General features: G+C 46.1%; 2 protein-coding genes across 2 annotated transcripts in view; one reads left to right on the forward strand and one right to left on the reverse strand.

Moving 5' to 3' along the window:
• LOC308580505 (uncharacterized protein) overlaps positions 1-2708 on the reverse strand; it is a 29350-nt gene extending 26642 nt beyond the window's left edge. Inside the window, exon 1 of the mRNA XM_081182234.1 lies at positions 2463-2708. The gene's annotated coding sequence lies outside the window, so the exon portion shown is untranslated. The remainder of the gene's footprint in view (positions 1-2462) is intronic.
• Positions 2709-3820: 1112 nt separating this feature from the next.
• LOC308580614 (uncharacterized protein) lies at positions 3821-10949 on the forward strand. The gene is made up of 4 exons (XM_081182527.1): positions 3821-3953; positions 7056-7786; positions 8207-8333; positions 9883-10949. Exons 1-4 carry the CDS (start codon positions 3887-3889, stop codon positions 10809-10811), a joined length of 1854 nt encoding a protein of 617 aa, XP_081038653.1. The 5' UTR covers positions 3821-3886; the 3' UTR covers positions 10812-10949.
• The last annotated feature ends 6872 nt before the right edge of the window (positions 10950-17821 follow it).

Here is a 17821-nt window from a genome sequence, read left to right on the forward strand (position 1 = left end):
AATAATAATTCCCCACCCCCTCCATGCAGGGAAGATGCACCGTCCCTTTGATCATGTTAGCTGCATGGTTGCATTCTGATATCGCATTACCAACATTTCCCCTATTTTCTCTCCATCAAGAACCTCTATAATCTTCCTCCTGGAGCCCAGACAAAGTACCCCCAGAGCACAAAGAGATTTGTGTGCATATGTTGGGGTGTGAGCATAAAAGAAATGTGTGTGAGAGAGAAGATGAGGAACAGAAGCTCAAAGATATGCAAGTATGAATTCTTAAAGCAGATTTGGGAACAGCTGGTGCCAGCCAAACCTGCTGGCTTTAAGGAGAAACCCACAACAACAGAAAGCAGCAGCAAAGCCATAGGTTCTAGGAGTCAGATATTTGGCTGAGAAGTCTGATGGACAAAGCATTGAAAGTGGGTTTTGTGATGCTTTAACAGTCCTATTAAGCCGGAAAGTGGATATCTTAAATGAATAGCATTTCGTGAATGGTCAATCGTATATGAACGTTCAAATAGTGTTTGCAGTGGTCTAAATGTCATATTTTGTAGAGCTGAAAGAATAAAATTTATCGCTCCCCCCTTGCAAAAGAACAGCAACGCCCATTTCTTTCAGATTCAGTTTCAGGAGAACGCCTTGGTCCAAGAACATAAAAAGAGCGTTGCTGGAGGAGGCCCATGGCCCATCTAGGCCAGTATCCTGTTCTCTCAGTTGCCAACCAGATGCATCAAAGGGAAGCAGACAGGCAGGACCTGAGTTCAAGATGGAAACCTCCTTTTCTGTGGTTTCCATCACCTGGTATATATTGCCTTCAACAGCAGAGGTAAAGCATAACCATCATGACTCATGGGCATAGCCATAATTCATGTTTGGGGGACAGGAGTTTTGTTAGGGGGGGCAGAACCAAGCTATCTGTGATGCGATTGGTCAGTTTGTTAAGTATTTTTATTTATTTACTTGATGAGGAGCAGCTGACCCCCTCCCTGCTATGCCCATGATGTGGCAGGCCAGTGGCTACTGAAAGCCTTATCCCCCATGAATTTATCTAATCTTTTACACCAGTACAGGTTGGTGATCATCCACAACAGCTCAGGGGAGCGAATTCTGTAGTTAAACTCTGCGCTGGGTGAAAAAGTACTTTCATCTGCCTAAACCTTCCAGCATTCAGCTTCGTTGGATGTGCCGGAGTTCTAGGACTGAGAGGGAGAAAATATTCTCTCTGCATAACTTTATACACCTCCATCCTGCACCTCCCTTTCCTTTTTCTCTAAATTAAAAACTTCCCAGCGGTGTTCCAGCTCGTCTCTGCTTACGTTCTGCTGGAGATGCAATAGGGATAATGCTTCTTTAAAACGTATGTTTTTTCATTGTCCTATATTGAAATAATTTTGGCAGAAGGTAACTGAAACAATCAACAGAACTGTACGGAACAACCTTACATTTACAGAGCAAAATATGTTCTTGAATTATATACCCAGCACATGGAACCTTACAAAAGGACAATAGGAGTGCCCTTACCACAGCAAAAAGACTGAAACAGTGGTACCTTGTGTTACGGACAGGATCTGTTCCGGAGGCCCGTCTGTAACATGAAATGCCTGCAACTCGAAGTGCACGCCGTGATTTGGCGCTTCTGCGCATAGCACAATTTAGGACTTCGTCACATGCGAGAGTGGCGAAACCCAGAAGTAACGTGAAAAGACGCAACATGAAGCGGACGCAACATGAGGTATGACTACTGGTGAATTGGAAAAATAAAAATGCAGCTCCCTTCTACAATTGGACTGAAGACTTATACACAAACTCACAACATATGAACAACTTGCATATAAACGCAGACATGCCATGGACAAATTCAGTCTGTTCTTACAAATACTGTAATAGGTTAAGATCTGGTGAAGAACAATAACAACCTTGCAAAAATATATAGTATTGGGTTTCCCCCTACCCCCTTTATTTTCCCTTCTACGTGGGTTGTTTCTCTTTCTCCTTTTCTCTTCTTTATTTACGTCTCATCATGTTTAGTGCACATATAATTATGTACTTTTTGAACTTTCAATAAAGGTGTTTTTTTAAAAAAAGGAAAAGGAAAACACAAAACAACTAAAAACTTCCCAGCTGTGTTCCAGCTCATCTCGGCTTACGTTCTGAAGCTTGCAGGCGAAAGATTAAAGCAACAACCCTACCCTGATTTTTTTTGGTTGCTGTTCTTTCCTCCCCGCTCCCCACAGTATCTGGCCTACAGGGGTACACTGCACCTGTAGGTGGAGGTTCTGTTTTCCCACGCGGTGGGGTGTGTGGCCCAGAGATGATCAGCTAACAAGCTCTCCCTTTGATCTGGCAGGCGTGGGAAAGGAAGGCGGGGACAGCGGTGTACATCTTGTTTACTCCTTGCTTCGGATTCCCCTCCACCCGCCGCTTCGCCTCCGATCGCCCCCTTCTCCCAAAGCCCCGACTTAACTTACCGCTCCCAAAAGGCGCTGACTCCTTTGCAGCCGCGGCTAAATTGCAAAAATAATAATAATTCCAAACTTCGGAACGACCCAAAAGGATACTCAACCAAGGGGGCGGGACAGGAAGAGGAATTATATGGAACTTTTTAAAAAACAATAATAACAACAATAATATTACTAATGTCTCCGCTTTGGCTGCGGCTTCTCTAGGCAGGAGTGCTCGGTGCTTTTAACCCATTAAGCCTGATGTAGGGAAAGTAAGCGGCAGGGCTTCCGGGTGTCCTTTTTATTGTGCGTTCATTTTTACGTTGTGAACAAACATTTCAAGCACGTTCCACGTCCCCTCCCCCGCCGCCGGAATCCTGGGAGTTGTAGTTTGTTAAGGGTGCTGGGAGTTGTAGTTCTGTGAGGTTCGAAATGCAGTTCCCAGGATTTTTTTTGGGGGGGGGAGGTGCTTTAAATGTATGGGTTCTCAGTGCAGGGTGCTTTTCAATGAAGTGATAAATAAATTTTATCAGAAATAAAATAACAAAATAAATACACGGTGTATACGCAGCCTTGGGCTCATGGTGGTATCAGAGTGGGTATGCATCATCCTGCCTTCAATACTGTTTGCACCTGCAAATAATAGAATTGTGGAGTTGGAAGGGGCACCAAGGGTCATCTAGTCCAACCCCTTGCAATGCAGGAATCCTTTTGTCCAATGTGGGGCTTGAACCCGCAACCCTGAGATTAAGAGTCTTATGCTCTACCAACTGAGCTATCCCAGTCATGTTAATAAAAACATGGTTAAGCTGTTGTGCCAGGTCCAAATGATCACATTAAGCAAATTATAAAGAATGTTTTGCGAACCATGGTTTTGCATTACATATGAATCAGGCCACCTTCACAGATGGACAGAAAAGTCCAGCGGTTTTTCGCCCCCCCCCCCCACTTTGAGGTTACAGAACTGCTGAGAAATGTCCATTTCCCTGCCACTGTGAGGTCAATAGTTCCAAATCTGTCTCAGCAGCTGCAGCCCGTGGAAAAGCAGCCTGGGCCTTATTGTGCATGCACATGCATGAGCATGAATGCGCTGTTAAGAGAGACAAGAATGAACCATTCCCCTTCTCCCTAATTTAACTATTAAAGTCCCAGAGAAAGGGCTAAACCTCGCAATTCTAGCAATTCCACGTTGACATTTTAAGTAGGCATCCTGCAACATGACAAAACAGATCAAATTGACAGAGCGGGGAGAGGTCACCCAGGGACTCATATGCAACTTCTGCTCCCATTCATGTTTTAGGATGCCTGACTGTTTTATGTGCCTTTGCCCTGAAGGAGTTAAACACAGAGAGCTGTGCCGGCTAGAGGAGCATGCAAACTTGTGACCTAAGCTGAGGCACCTTCCTGATCCACCACCTTCCTTCTTCCCTCCAGGGGTTTTTGCCTCTTGGATGGAGCCATTGGAGGCTGCAGATCTCTTCCCAGAGGTTGCAACAATGCCAAAGGTTCAAGGAGTGGGTGAGTTAACCCCCCCAGAGGCGCTGGACAGAAAGAAGGAGAAAAAACAATTAAGAGGGAGATGCCAGAGAAATCAGGAGCCGTGGGGGAAAGCTGCAGAGGGCGATGTTCCCAGATTTCCCTTTTACCGTCGCCAGCATGCCTTCTGCCTTCTGCCAGGGGCTCGGTGTGAAGCAGTCAGCTTGCAACTGCATTTATCTCCCTTGCTGCAGATAGCTGATTCTTGAATGGCAGGCTGCTGTTAAAGGCACAGGAGCAGGCCAAGCTGGTTTCCCACAGGTCAGTTGGCAGCCAGGGTTGCCAACTTATCCAGAGGAGAACCAAGTCAGGCCTGCTCCTCTGCCTTTGACAGCAATGTAATGTGGCAGAAATCAAAACAGCATGGAGGCACAGGCGAGCGTCATTGCCTGCCATTTAAAAGCACAGGAGCGGAGGTGCCTGGAAAGTTGACAACCTTAAGCATAGCAGTAACTGCACATTATGATATCATGTTCTGAGCGCACAAAGTGCTTCACGCACACGTTACCTCGACGATCCTTGCAGCTTGGAAGATGGCTGTTTCACACACACCCAATTTGGGTGTTAAAATAAGGTTCTCCACTGCATTCCCACTTCACACATGAATGGGACAGGATTGTGCGGAAACACTGGCGTCAGTTCTGGGGTTGCTGACTCTCTTGCGTTGGCAACTCTTCTGTGGTTATTGCACGGTATTAAAAAGAATCATAGAGTTGGAAGGGACCTTTAGGATCATCTAGTCCAACCCCTCAATGCAGGAATGAAGAACCTTTACCACTGAGCTACGACCTTGGTAGAGCATGAGACTCTCAATCTCAGAGTCGTGGGTTTGAGCCCCATGTTGGGTGAAAGATCCCTGCATTGCATGACCCTCACATGGCCCTTGTGGTCCCTTCCAACTCTACTTGTTATTCCATGACCCTTTCCACTAGACCAGGCGTGTCCAAAGTCCGTTTTGGGGGCCTAATCTGGCCCGTCAGTCGGTTTAATCCAGTCCCCATGGCAATTTATTTCCTGGGGTAAAATCCTAAAAAAACCCTCAACAACTTCAACCCTAAAAAAATCTCAATCCTAAAAAAAGTCAACAACTTTGGTTGGCTCTTTGGTTGGCCCTCACTGCCCTTCACTTCATCAAATCTGGCCCTCTTTGAAAAAAGTTTGGACACAACTGCCCTAGACTGTCAGAGTAAAGAAGTGCATCTTTACGAGCGAAACAGCCTTACAGATATTGTTGTTTAGTCGTTTAGTCGTGTCCAACTCTTCGTGACCCCATGAACCTGAGCACGCCAGGCATTTCTGTCTTCCACTGCCCCCCCCCCCCAGTTTGGTCCAACTCATGCTGGTAGCTTCGAGACCACTATCCAACCATCTCGTCCTCTCTCGTCCCCTTCTCCTTGTGCCCTCCATCTTTCCCAACATCAGGGTCTTTTCCAGGGAGTCTTCTCTTCTCATGAGGTGGCCAAAGTATTGGAGCCTCAGCTTCAGGATCTGTCCTTCCAGTAAGCACTCAGGGCTGATTTCCTTAAGAATGGATACGTTTGATCTTCTTGCAGTCCATGGGACTCTCAAGAGTCTCCTCCAGCACCATAATTCAAAAGCATCAATTCTTCTGCGATCAGTCTTCTTTATGGTCCAACTCTCACTTACAGATATCAGGAGCCTAAATGAGGCTTACTTCTGAACAGAACTTCAATTTCTCTATTCATTAGTTATATCCCACAGCTTCCTCCTAAAGTGCCCAGGGTGGAAAACACGTCAGTACAGTGGTACCTAGGGTTAAGAACTTAATTCGTTCCAGAGGTCCGTTCTTAACCTGAAACTGTTCTTAACCTGAAGCACCACTTTAGCTAATGGGGCCTCCCGCTGCTGCTGCGCTGCTGCTGCTCGATTTCTGTTCTCATCCTGAAGCAAAATTCTTAACCCGAGGTACTATTTCTGGGTTATCAGAATCTGTAAACTGAAGCGTCTGTAACCCAGGGTACCACTGTACCAAAACAATACAATCAAAACTTCTAGAAACTGTTAAAAAGCAGCCTTTAAAAAAAGTTAAGAACTAAAAGCAGTCGCCAACTCTCAAAACTAATATTTTCAGCCATCAAATGACTGGGTAAAGAGAAACGCTTTTCACTAATAATGAAGGAGAATGGTGCACCTCACTAGTGAGGACATTCCACAAATGGGAATGTCACCTGAGTCACCGCCAACCAGGCAGTCCGCAGTGGTGGCACCTCCACCAAGGTCTCCCCTGCAGATCGTAGCGAGATGTGAAGGATTGTGTTGTGGTGGTTGCAACCTTCCTCCCTGGAAGATTCAGGATGGAGGAAAGCACTTTTCCCTGCAGTGCTTAATTAAACTATTGCACTTGCTCCCACAGGAGACAGTGATGGGCACCCACCTAGATGGCATTAAAAGAAAATAATATTGAATTAGCTAAATTAACTGAGATAATTAGGAGAGAGCCAACCCAAAGGTATAAAAATGAATGGGGCATTTATAAAGAATATTTAATTAAACATCGTCCACAAGTGAAAACCTGGATATGTTTTGACTAAACTCCGCAAGCTGCAAGTTAGATTAAGAATACATGAGACAAAACAAAAGAAAGAAAGGAGATAAAGAATACTGAAGCAGTGATAATAATAAGAAGAGAAAGGATGGATCCTCAATGAGGAGGTTGGAAGTCATATGGACAAATTAAGAATTTGTGAATTAAGAAAAAAACTTAAACAATAGAAGTCTCTTTTAGGAATTTAAGGATTTGTATATATTGGTTTATTTGGAAATTTGTTGTTTCTTTTGTGTTTTATTTGGAATGTATAATTTTTGCTGTGTGGGAAAATAAATAAAAAGCATAAAAAAGAGGATTAGTCAAATTCCCAGAGGAAAGGGCTCTTTAATAATAATAATAATAATAATAATAATAATAATAATAATAATATATTAGGGCAGAGGGCTCTTGGGCTCAAATCCTGCTTGTATGGGGGAACAGGATGCTGGACTAGATGGGCCACTGGCCGGATCCAGCCGACTCTTCTTATGTTCTTAATGCTTTGCCCTTGATCAAGAACTGAATTTCCTTTTCAGCCCAGGAACTCCAGCCAGAAATCAAAATGGAGGAGCAGGATCCAACAGAACCAGGATCCCGGGAGAAACTGGAGACAGGCGAAAGGGAGCCTCGGGTTGTCCAAGTTGGGGCCATCAAGGAGTTCCTGGCCAGCAAAGGCCCAGCACAAGTGAAGCAGGAGCCAGAGGAAGGTTTGCAGGAGCGTTGGGAAAACCAGCAGCAGGAGTTCCTGAAGACGGTGGAATCCCCTTGCTCAGGATGGAAGCACCTCAGGTTACCTGAGCCCATCTCTGAGGCAGACACGAAGAAGTTCCAGGCCTCCTTCAAGGAAATAACTGGGGCCAGCCAATGGCCGAAAGCAGACTGGGCAACTGCAACCGTGCTGGGCCTCCGGGGAGCTCAGAAACCCAGCAGAGGGCCGGATTCTTCAGGGAAAGGGAAGGACGAGACAGTGAGCAAAGACGCCGCTGACTCAGAGACGCAACGCCAATGCTTTCGGCGCTTCTGCTATGAGGAGGCTGAGGGGCCCCGGGACGTTTGCAAGCAGCTGTGGAAGCTTTGCCACCAATGGCTGAAGCCAGAGAAACGCTCCAAGGACCAGATCCTGGAAGTGCTGATTCTGGAGCAGTTCCTGAGCATCTTGCCTCTGGAAATGCAGAGCTGGGTCGGCGAACAAGGCCCAGAGACCTGCAGCGAGGCAGTCGTCCTGGCAGAAGATTTCCTCCTGAAGTCGGAAGGGTGGGAAGGAAAGGTGAGTGTCTTAGGGTTTGGGAAACCCTGAGAGAACCCAGAAAATAGGGCAGGGATGCCGTCTATTGGCGTGAGGGGCAGAGAAATGGATGCGGCAATTCCTCAAGCTCTGGGTTTTTAAAAAATAAAATAATCTAGTTTGGCCCCAAGATAGATGGGATGGCCACATGTGTTTGCTTACGTCCAGTGTGAGGAACCTTCGGCCCTCCAGATGTGGATGAACTACAGCTGCCATTGTCCATGTACATGTGCGAGAGAATATACATAGAAGCCTGAAACAACCTTAATAACATTGCAAAATAAATTCCAAATATGTCACTGTAAATTATCATTCTTTTACTTTTCTGCACCACAATGTCCTATCAATATCCTTGTCATTAAGCCATCTGCTTAATTTGTTATCGTCCACTTTTTTTTTCAGGAGTCAGGGTTGTCAATAAGCTCATTTGTCAGCAGTCCTAATTCAGAACAGGACTCCTGGGCCCCCGGGAAGATGCAGCTTTCCATGGAAGCCAAGCAGGAGGGTGATGGAGAATCCCATTTCTTCGGTAAGAATTCACAAGACTTTTAATTGCTAGTTGTTAAAACACAAATAAAAATGCTGTGTCCTACAATGGGGTTAGAACAAAACCATCACAGAATCATAGAATTGTAGGGTTGGAAGGGGCTCAAAGGGTCATCTTTGAGAGGTGCTTTTTTGCAGTCAATAATAGTAATAAATATAATAATAATAATAATAATAATAATAATAATAATAATAATAATAATAATAATAATAATACATCTATACCCCACCCATCTGCCTGGGTTGCCCAAGCCGCTCTTGGCAGCTTCCAAGACATAAAAACGAAATAAAACATCAAACATTAATTGTAAAAATCTGATCCAATATAAAAGTCACAATAGCTTTAAAACAAACAACTTATATCAAACAAAGCAACATTCAACAATCCATCAGAATCTAATATAGTGGTACCTCTGATTATGAACGCTTCTGGGTTATGCGTTGGGTTATGAGCTCCGCTAACCCAGACGTAGTTCTCCTGGTTGCGCCCTTTGCCCTGGGATGTGAGCGGAAATCGTGTGCCAGAGGCGTGTGTGCAGCAGGAAGCACCATTAGTGAAAGCGCGTCTCAGGTTAAGAATGGTTTTGGGTTATGAACAGACCTCCGGAATGGATTCAGTTCGTAACCGGAGGTACCGCTGTAGCAAACAGTAAAATTAAACTTCAGCAAATAATAATTAAACAGTTCAACCACAGGTCAAGCGGTGTATAAATTTTATGAAATAAATATGAAATGAATAAACAAATATGGTTGAATCCCCTGCAATGCAGGAATCATTTTAAACCTCTGTTTTAAAACCTCAAACAAAGGTGAGTCCACCCTCTTCCATTGTTGAACAGCTCTTACTCTCAGAAAGTTCTTCCCGGTGTTTAGTCAGAATCTCCTTTCCTGTGACTTGAAGCCATTGGTTCCAGTCCTTCCCTCCAGAGCAGAAGGAAACAAGCCTCCTCCCTCTTCCATATGACAGCCCTTGAGATATCTGAAGATGGCTATCTTATCTCCTCTCAGCCTCCTCTTCTCCAGTCTAAAAATACCCAGCTTCTTTAACTGTCCCGTTTAATGTTTGTTTCCAGACTCTTGATCATCTTGGTTGCTCTCCTCTGCACAAAATAGGCTACAGTTCTGAGCACCCTTAACAAACTATGTTCCCCAGAATTCTTGGGGGGGGGGTGCCTCTAAAAACTGAGGGACAGAAAGTAATGGAACAGGGATGGGGAATTTCTACAAGCCTCTACAGTGGTACCTCTGGATACGAATGGGATCCGTTCTGGAGTCCCGTTCGCATCCTAAAGCGAACGCAACCCGCGTCTGTGCGTGCGCAGATCACGATTCACTGCTTCCATGCAAGGACATGACATCATTTTGACCGTCTGCGCATGCGCGAGTGGCGAAACCCGGAAGTAACGCGTTCTGTTACTTCCAGGTCACCGCTGAGCGCAACCCGAAAGCGTTCAACCTGAAGCAAATTCAACCCGAGGTATGACTGTACTTATTGTGCCATGATTTTCCTCTCCTCCCCCCCCCCTTTGAAGGTGATGGGCAAGAACAGGAGAATGAAGAGGAGACATTCCAGCTGGAAAGACCTGAGCAGACAGACCTCTGTGGAATATCCCTGGAAAGAGCCAAAGGGGATTTCTTCCAGGGGCTTGATATGGGGCTGATGCCAGGAAGTCCCCCGGCGCCGGGAGGTCCTTGGGAAAACCATCCTGGGAAGGCAGCCAATCAGGCTTATCATTACGATGAAGTGGGTGCCGGCTTAGATGAAAGTCCCTTCCAGGTGGAGATCGTCAAGCTGAAGATAAAGAAAGAGCAGTCCGAGGACAGGAGCTTCAGCCAGGCCGTGCAAATGGCCGAGAAGCCATACAAATGCTTGTATTGCGGGAAGACTTCTAACTGCAAGGCCAACCTGGTCGTGCACGAGAGGACCCACACTGGAGAAAAGCCGTACACATGCCTGGACTGTGGCAAGAGCTTCAACCGGAAGTCCACACTGGTGAGGCACAAGAGAATGCACACGGGAGAGAAGCCCTACGAGTGCGCACAGTGCGGGAGGCGCTTCAGCATCCGGTGCAACCTCATCAATCACGAGAGAATCCACACAGGCGAAAAGCCGTACAGCTGCTCCGACTGCGGGCAGAGCTTCAGCCGGAGACTGCAGCTCGTCATCCACCGGAGGACCCACACGGGCGAGACCCCCTATAGGTGCACCCAGTGTGGGAAGTGCTTTACTCGGCGCTCGTCCCTCCTGACACACGAGAGGATCCACACGGGAGAGAAACCAAACACGTGCACGGATTGCGGGAAGAGCTTCATTCAGAAAGGGTACCTTCTGATACACAGGAGAATCCACACAGGAGAGAGACCCTATCAATGTTCGTCATGTGAGCAGAGGTTTCTTAATCGAAGTGATCTGCGCAGACATGAGAAAATCCACGTGGGAGCCAATCCCCCTGGATGTTAAGAGTTGTCAGAGAGGAGGAGGCATTCAGCTGCCGAAAGGCAATATGATTCCCTCAAAGTACAAATGCAGAATTTAATTTTTTTAAAGAATGTTTCCCTTAAAAATAAAGAAAACCATAGAACTGTCATGTAAAAATTAGCAACGAAGGTGTGGTCATCTTTAACGGGATGTTGGAAATGGTTGATGCACGAAACCTGAAACTTCACATTATAAAAGGTTCCTTGCGAGGGCGGGGAAGCGTCTTCATCCCGAGGGCCGCATTCCATTGTGCACAACCTTCCAAGGGCCGCATATCCATGGTGGGCAGGGTCAGAAGCAATGGATGTAATTCTTACCTTTGTGCTGTAGGCCAGTGGTTTTCAACCAGGGTGCTGTGGCACCTGGGGTGCCTTGAATGATGGTCAGGGGTGCCACAGGCAACACTGGCCTCTGTCCCTCTCTTCTTTCCCTCCCTCCTCTGATGCCCTCTCTTGTCTCTGCTTCCCAAAGGCTTGCACAGCTGTTTATTGCAACAGCCCTGGCTATAATTGAAATTGAAATACTTTATTGTCACATGTACAACTTGTATACAGTAAGATTACATGAGCAACCCCCCACTCAGCTCTCTTAGTCTTAATTCCCCTCGTTTACTGACACCCACCCACCAAACCCGAAAGTCAGTTGACCTGTTGTTATCTTTACATTCAGCAGCCTAACAGCCCACAGATAGAAGCTGTTCTTTACCCTGTTGGTGCGAACAATCATGCTTCTATATCTTCTGCCCAAGGGCAGGAGATCAAGAAAGTGCCGGCCAGGGTGTGAATCATCCCTGAGAATTTTCCTCACTCCCCTGAGGCAACATTCTTCCGCAATGTCATCCAGTGGATTCACGGGCCAATTCCATAAGTTCCAGAAGGGAATTGTGTCTCTGAGAGGCACCTCTCTTTGGGGCAGGGGAGAAGCTTCCCAGAGGACTTCCAAGGAGAGGAGAGGAGGCTGAGGGAACAATCCACAAGGGAGAGTGTTCAAAAAAGGGTGAGAGGCTGCCAGCTCTGCAGACAAGGGGTGACATAACTGGGCTCCTGAGCCCCACATATGTTGTTGGCACCCTCCCAAATCTCATTTGGCTCAGCCAGTATGGCCATTGGCCAGGGATGATGTCATTTGTAGTCCAGCAACACCTGCAAAGCTACAGGCTCCCCATCCTTGTCACAGAGTCAGAGGTTACAAACATACCATACAGTCAAAGTAGTATGATACCACTTGAAACAATCATCTCTTCCCTCAAAGCATTATGGGACCTGTAGCTTGTTTGCTGAGAGCTACACAGAGTGGTTTAACAATTGAGCCAAAATTCCTCAGATACCAGGAACCTGTGGCCCTCTATATTTTTTATTTTATTTTACTGCTAGTCCCACCATGCCTGACCATCATACTGGTTCCGGCTGATGGGAGTTGGAGTCCAACAACACTGGACTACAGGTTCCTCCACTCCTGGAATTATGCAAAAATACCCATCCCAGAAAAAGGTCTATAGCATTAAAATCTGCATTACTATCTGAGGTCACATCCTAAGGAGTCTAATTATACAGTGGTACCTCGGGTTACATACGCTTCAGGTTACAGACGCTTCAGGTTAGTACCTTGGGTTAAGACCTTTGCTACAGGATGAGAACAGAAATCGTGCTCTGGCGGCACGGCAGCAGCAGGAGGCCCCATTAGCTAAAGTGGTGCTTCAGGTTAAGAACAGTTTCAGGTTAAGAACGGACCTCTGGAACGAATTAAGTACTTAACCCAAGGTACCACTGTAGTGGAGATTTTAATGAGTGTTCCACTAATGGTATTAACCCAAGATGGAACCCAGCGCTTACTGCTTTTAAGTTTTTGAAATGAGTCAGAAAGGTAAAGGACAATATTTACTCTGTGCCCCTAATTTACTTTTTCTTTAGCTTCTATACCAGGGGAAGGAGGCCTGTGGCCCTCCAGATGTTTTTGGGCTCAAACTACCATCGTTCCTGATGCATTGGCCACGCTGTCTGAGGCTGATCCTGCCCTCTTTTATTATTGTTCCTGTGTATTTTATTGAAACACGCAGGACCATTGTAAAAAGTTCCAATAAAAATAAAAATTATTTTTTTAAAAGCCCCCCCACTTTTTTGGGTGGAAAAATCTATCTCCTCTATCCCGGAATCTTCCTCATTTCCTTAGGATGCCCCTATTTTCATCAGAGAAATGTTGCAGTCAGTGATAATTAGAGCCTCAATATATACTAAATAGGCACACCTTTAACCTTTTACAGCAGAAGATTGGTGAGAATTGCTGAGATGGTTGTATTAATTCTTGTGATGGAACAGGGGTCCATTTGCAACTGATAATTGATTGTGGAAGGTATGTGATGGAAGTAATGGAGGGGGGATGTTGATCGGCTTTATTTCTCTGTGTAAAACAACTAATAAAAAAGCCTCAAAATAGAGAAAATAAAGCATCCTCTGAATGAGAATCAAGCCATGGTCTTGGCAGTGAGGGCACCAAATCCTAACCCAGGGGTCTGCAACCCGCGGCTCCAGAGCCGCATGTGGCTCTTTTACACCTTTGCTGCGGCTCCGGGGCGGATACTAGCGAGGGGAAGAGGCGCATTGTGCGCCCCGACACTCCCCACTGTGGCGGGCGCTGTACTGGCTGTGACGTTGCAAGGGGGCGGTGCGTGCGTTCGTCCCGACGTCACCTTCCCGCCCGCTGTCAGATCGCGGCTCTGGAGATATATTTGTTTTAAATGTCGCAATGGTTTTGCAGCTCCCAGGTGTTTTTTTCCTTTGGAAACGGGTCCAAGTGGCTCTTTTTGTCTTAAAGGTTGCAGACCCCTGTCCTAACCACTAGACCACCAGGAAGAATGGCAAGATAGAGGCCTCCTTTAACCAAATTTATTTCTGAATCCCTCAATGTGACCTATAGAACACGAACCACAGCAAAGCCATTGCTCCTTCTCCCTGGCAAAAAGATTCCCTGACCGGGAATCGAACCCGGGCCGCGGCGGTGAAAGCGCCAAATCCTGACCACTAGACCATCAGGGACAGATGGTGAAGGTGCTTCTCATCCCTCCCTTCCTTCACCTGATGAGCCTTATTCTTTTTTCAAAGTGTAATTTGCTCTGCTCACGCACAGGGGCTTACCTCGGCCTTCACTCATACCCTCTCACACCTGAAGCAACAATCCTGTCCCTACATTCACAAGACTGACACCCAGAGCCTCCCGCTGAATCTTTTGCTCAGAGAGAAGAGGTCTACACACCCTTTGCAAAATACAAAAAAGCAAAACAAAGAGAACTGCAAGCTGCCTTCTCTGAGGCTTGAACTCAGGACCTTCAGATTATGAGACTGACGGGCTGCCTACTGCGCTAATAAGGCTACATAGACATATGCCTGAGCACATTTTCTGTAGAAACCCAGCCCAAGCGTGGCTACAAGGCGGTGCGGCTGCAAGAGCTTCACTTCCAGGAGAGAGCAAGCCTTTTCCTTGGCCAGAAATTAACCCTGTTAGAGCACCGAGTCCTGAAAACTGCACCACCAGGGTCTTCTTCATGCCACCATGTGAGATTCCAAATTTCATTACTCCCATTTCAGCTTCTCAGAAATGAAAGTATTTGTAAAGGGAAGGTCGAGAGGGACACATCGCTCCAAAATCCTTGGGGGCTATTCAAAATGGCAATAATAAAAAAACTCGGCTGGAATGTGTACCCCAGATCAGGAAAGGTACTGTCGAGTCCTAGAGGATGCCAGTGTGGTTGATGAGCAGAGTCAAGGAAGCTATTAGGGTCAAGGAGGCTTCTTACAGAAAATGGAAGCCTGGACCAACTGAAGGGAACAAAAAGGGAAACAAACTTTGGCAAAAGAAAATGCAAGCAGGCAAGAAGGGGTGCACAGCAAGAACCTGAGGGCAAAATTTACACATTTATATTGCGCGTGAGAAGATCTGGGGAGCTGCCGGACACTTTCCTGCAGGCTTCCTTCTCTGGGTAGAAAGCAAATCTTTGCTAGTTGCATCAGTGGTGTAGAGGCATCATACAAGGTTCCCAACCTTGTGACCTGGGTTCGAGTCCCAGCTGGTGCAATCCTTCTCCTGCTTTTTATTAATTTACAGTGGTACCTCGGGTTAAGAACTTAATCCGTTCCGGAGGTCCGTTCTTAACCTGAAACCGTTCTTAACCTGAAGCACCACTTTAGCTAATGGGGCCTCCCGCTGCTGCCGTACGATTTCTGTTCTCATCCTGAAGCAAAGTTATTAACCCGAGGTAATATTTCTGGGTTAGCGGAGTCTGTAACCTGAAGCGTATGTAACCTGAAGCGTATGTAACCTGAGGTACCACTGTATTCCATTTCAATCCGTATTTCTTCCCAAAAGAGACATTCACCTCACATGTGCAAGGTCCGCAGTCAGAAACTAGGAGGAATATGTCCCTTTCTTCCTAGTACCATATTTCTACCATATTACCACAGCAATACAATAAAAACAAAACATAAGGGCTTCAGTCAAGAACCTCAACATTTTCAATTGAGGGATTATCCACACTTCCTTTTGTGCCTCAGCTCCCCCCCCCCCCCGGAAAACCTGCTTTTTAGCACTCAGTCGGAGGGAACAGCAATTCCAGTTTTCCTCAGATTGATATTTGTTCCAAGCTATTGCTCTTGGAACGGAGTGGGGCAAAGGGAAAACTACTCAGACCCGTGCTTTCTAGACACAGCACAAGTAGTGTGGACCTCAGACTAGGAAATATATTTAACCAAACAGCTTTTAAAATAGCCAAGTTTTTCCTTAGTCCCTTAAATCAATTTTCTGTAAGGGAATCCGTTTGCCAGACAGGAGTTGTTGTTTATATTGAAAAGGCATTTGCAGAGGGACTGGACCTCCACAGAGTGTTCTGCCTGGCCTAGCAAGTGAAGTTTTTTTGCTCCCTATCCATCTCCAGGGAGGTGAAGATCTTACTGAGGTGGGATCTTACGCTCAAGCTTGGGGGAATTGCACAATAAAGGCGTGTTTTCAGCTGGGGGAAGAAGCAAAGACACAGAGCAGGGCACAGTTTCTGTAGTGTAGTGGTTATCATGTTCGCCTCACACGCGAAAGGTCCCCGGTTCGAAACCGGGCAGAAACATACCTGTTATTTTTGTAGGATATTTTTCCTCAGAATCGTGCTCACAGCAGCAAATAGCACTAATGCAAGGATTTTTTTTTTTAAATACTGCAAAACAGCAATAAAATATCGCTGAAGCAGGGAGGAGAACCATTGCTCCCCTGGATGAACTATAACCCCCAGATTCCCACTTTCATTTTTTTAAAAAGAGTCAGTTGCATTTGTACAAGCTGAGACATGAAGTCAAAGCAATGGGCTCCATTTTTATCAATTCTGGTGTAAGAGAAACTCGCTTGCTCCTTCCTTTGAAACTTTTAACTTTGCACCCCATTGGAAAACCCATGGGTGCCCCTGCTGCCACTGACAGAGGGCGCATGGCAAGGGTGTCTCATGATGATGTTGGGACCAGGGCTGCCCTAAGACCCTGTCCTACCTGAGGGTGGGGCCTTCCGGAACAGATTGGGGGAGAGGAAATGGAAGTACTGTTGCAGCAGAATGCCAAGGGCGCTTCAATCAATACAACTCTTAGCATTTTGAAACACGTTACACAGGTGTAACGGGGGAGGGGATCGTGACAGGGATGTCATAGTCCCTTGTTTTACTGTCTGGAACAGCGTGACCTTGAGATACTCAAAACAATATTTGCATAAGAAATGAATCTTCTAGAATCTTCCAGCACTTTCCAGTTTCTGCCCTCAGACTTTAGTCATGACAGAGGGAGCCAGACAAGGACCTGTCAGAGGCCAGGGTCCTCACCCCCACTCGGTCAGGAAGTTCACAGCTTGACTTGGGCCACTAATACTCCCTCTCAGCTAACCCAACTCACACAAGTTGTGAGGATAAAACGATGAAGTGCAGGGGAAAGAGGCAAACCAAAACATATACACTGGGCTGAATTCAATGACCCCATTCTGCTAGTGCAGAGCTTTCCAAACTGTGTCAGCTGGAAAGGGGCTAGTTTAACCTCTGGTTTGCTAGTACAGTGGTACCTTAGGTTAAGAACTTAATTCATTCTGGAGGTCTGTTCTTAACCTGAAACTGTTCTTAACCTGAAGCACCACTTTAGCTAATGGGGCCTCCTGCTGCTCCTGCGCAGCCGCTGCACGATTTCTGTTCTCATCCTGAAGCAAAGTTCTTAACCCAAGGTAATATTTCTGGGTTAGCAGAGTCTGTAACCTGAAGCGTATGTAACCTGAAGCGTATGTAACCCGAGGTAGCACTGTAAAACTGAATTGCTGCCGTGTCGTGAAATGATGCGTGTCTAAAAAGAGTGTTGCCAACATGAAAAGTTTGGAAAGCTCTGTGCTACTGGAAAACCGCCCTATCCCATCTCCCCCAAATACACCCTGGAGTGTTAAGAGAACCCCCAGATCAGCGTTTGGGGGGTGGGAGAAGGGATATTGTTCCGCAGGGGAGCAGAAATTCTTACACTGACAGAACAATCTCTGTAGCTGTACACTGAATTGCACCCATGGCTTCAAGTTCTTTGGAGTGGGGTCGAGGAGGGTTATCCATTTGTTTGGTCCTTCTTTTTATTTTGCATTTTGTGTTCTTATCTTGTATTTTTATGCTTTGAACCACCCTGAGATAAAGGACAGCATGCAAATTTGATGCATAAATAAAATTTGAAGGGAAGGTGGAATAGAAATGAAACCTTAGATCAAACCACCATGACCTTTCATAATTATTCATTTATTTACATATTTTTATCCCACCTTCTGATTGGAAAAAAGGTTTTGTAGAAAGGCAGAAGCCCCATCATGAATACATATTAAAACAATACGAAATAATATGTAATATAATCAGCAGATCCCAATGTCCATCTTTCTCCCCACCCCCCTTTGTCCCTGATATCAATCTTCACCCACCCTGGTGGGGAAGGGGGGTGCCCCATTTTGGGGTTTGA

The sequence above is a fragment of the Podarcis bocagei genome (genome assembly GCF_964188305.1).
Source record: "Podarcis bocagei genome assembly, chromosome: 2".
NCBI classification, from domain to species: domain Eukaryota; kingdom Metazoa; phylum Chordata; class Lepidosauria; order Squamata; family Lacertidae; genus Podarcis; species Podarcis bocagei.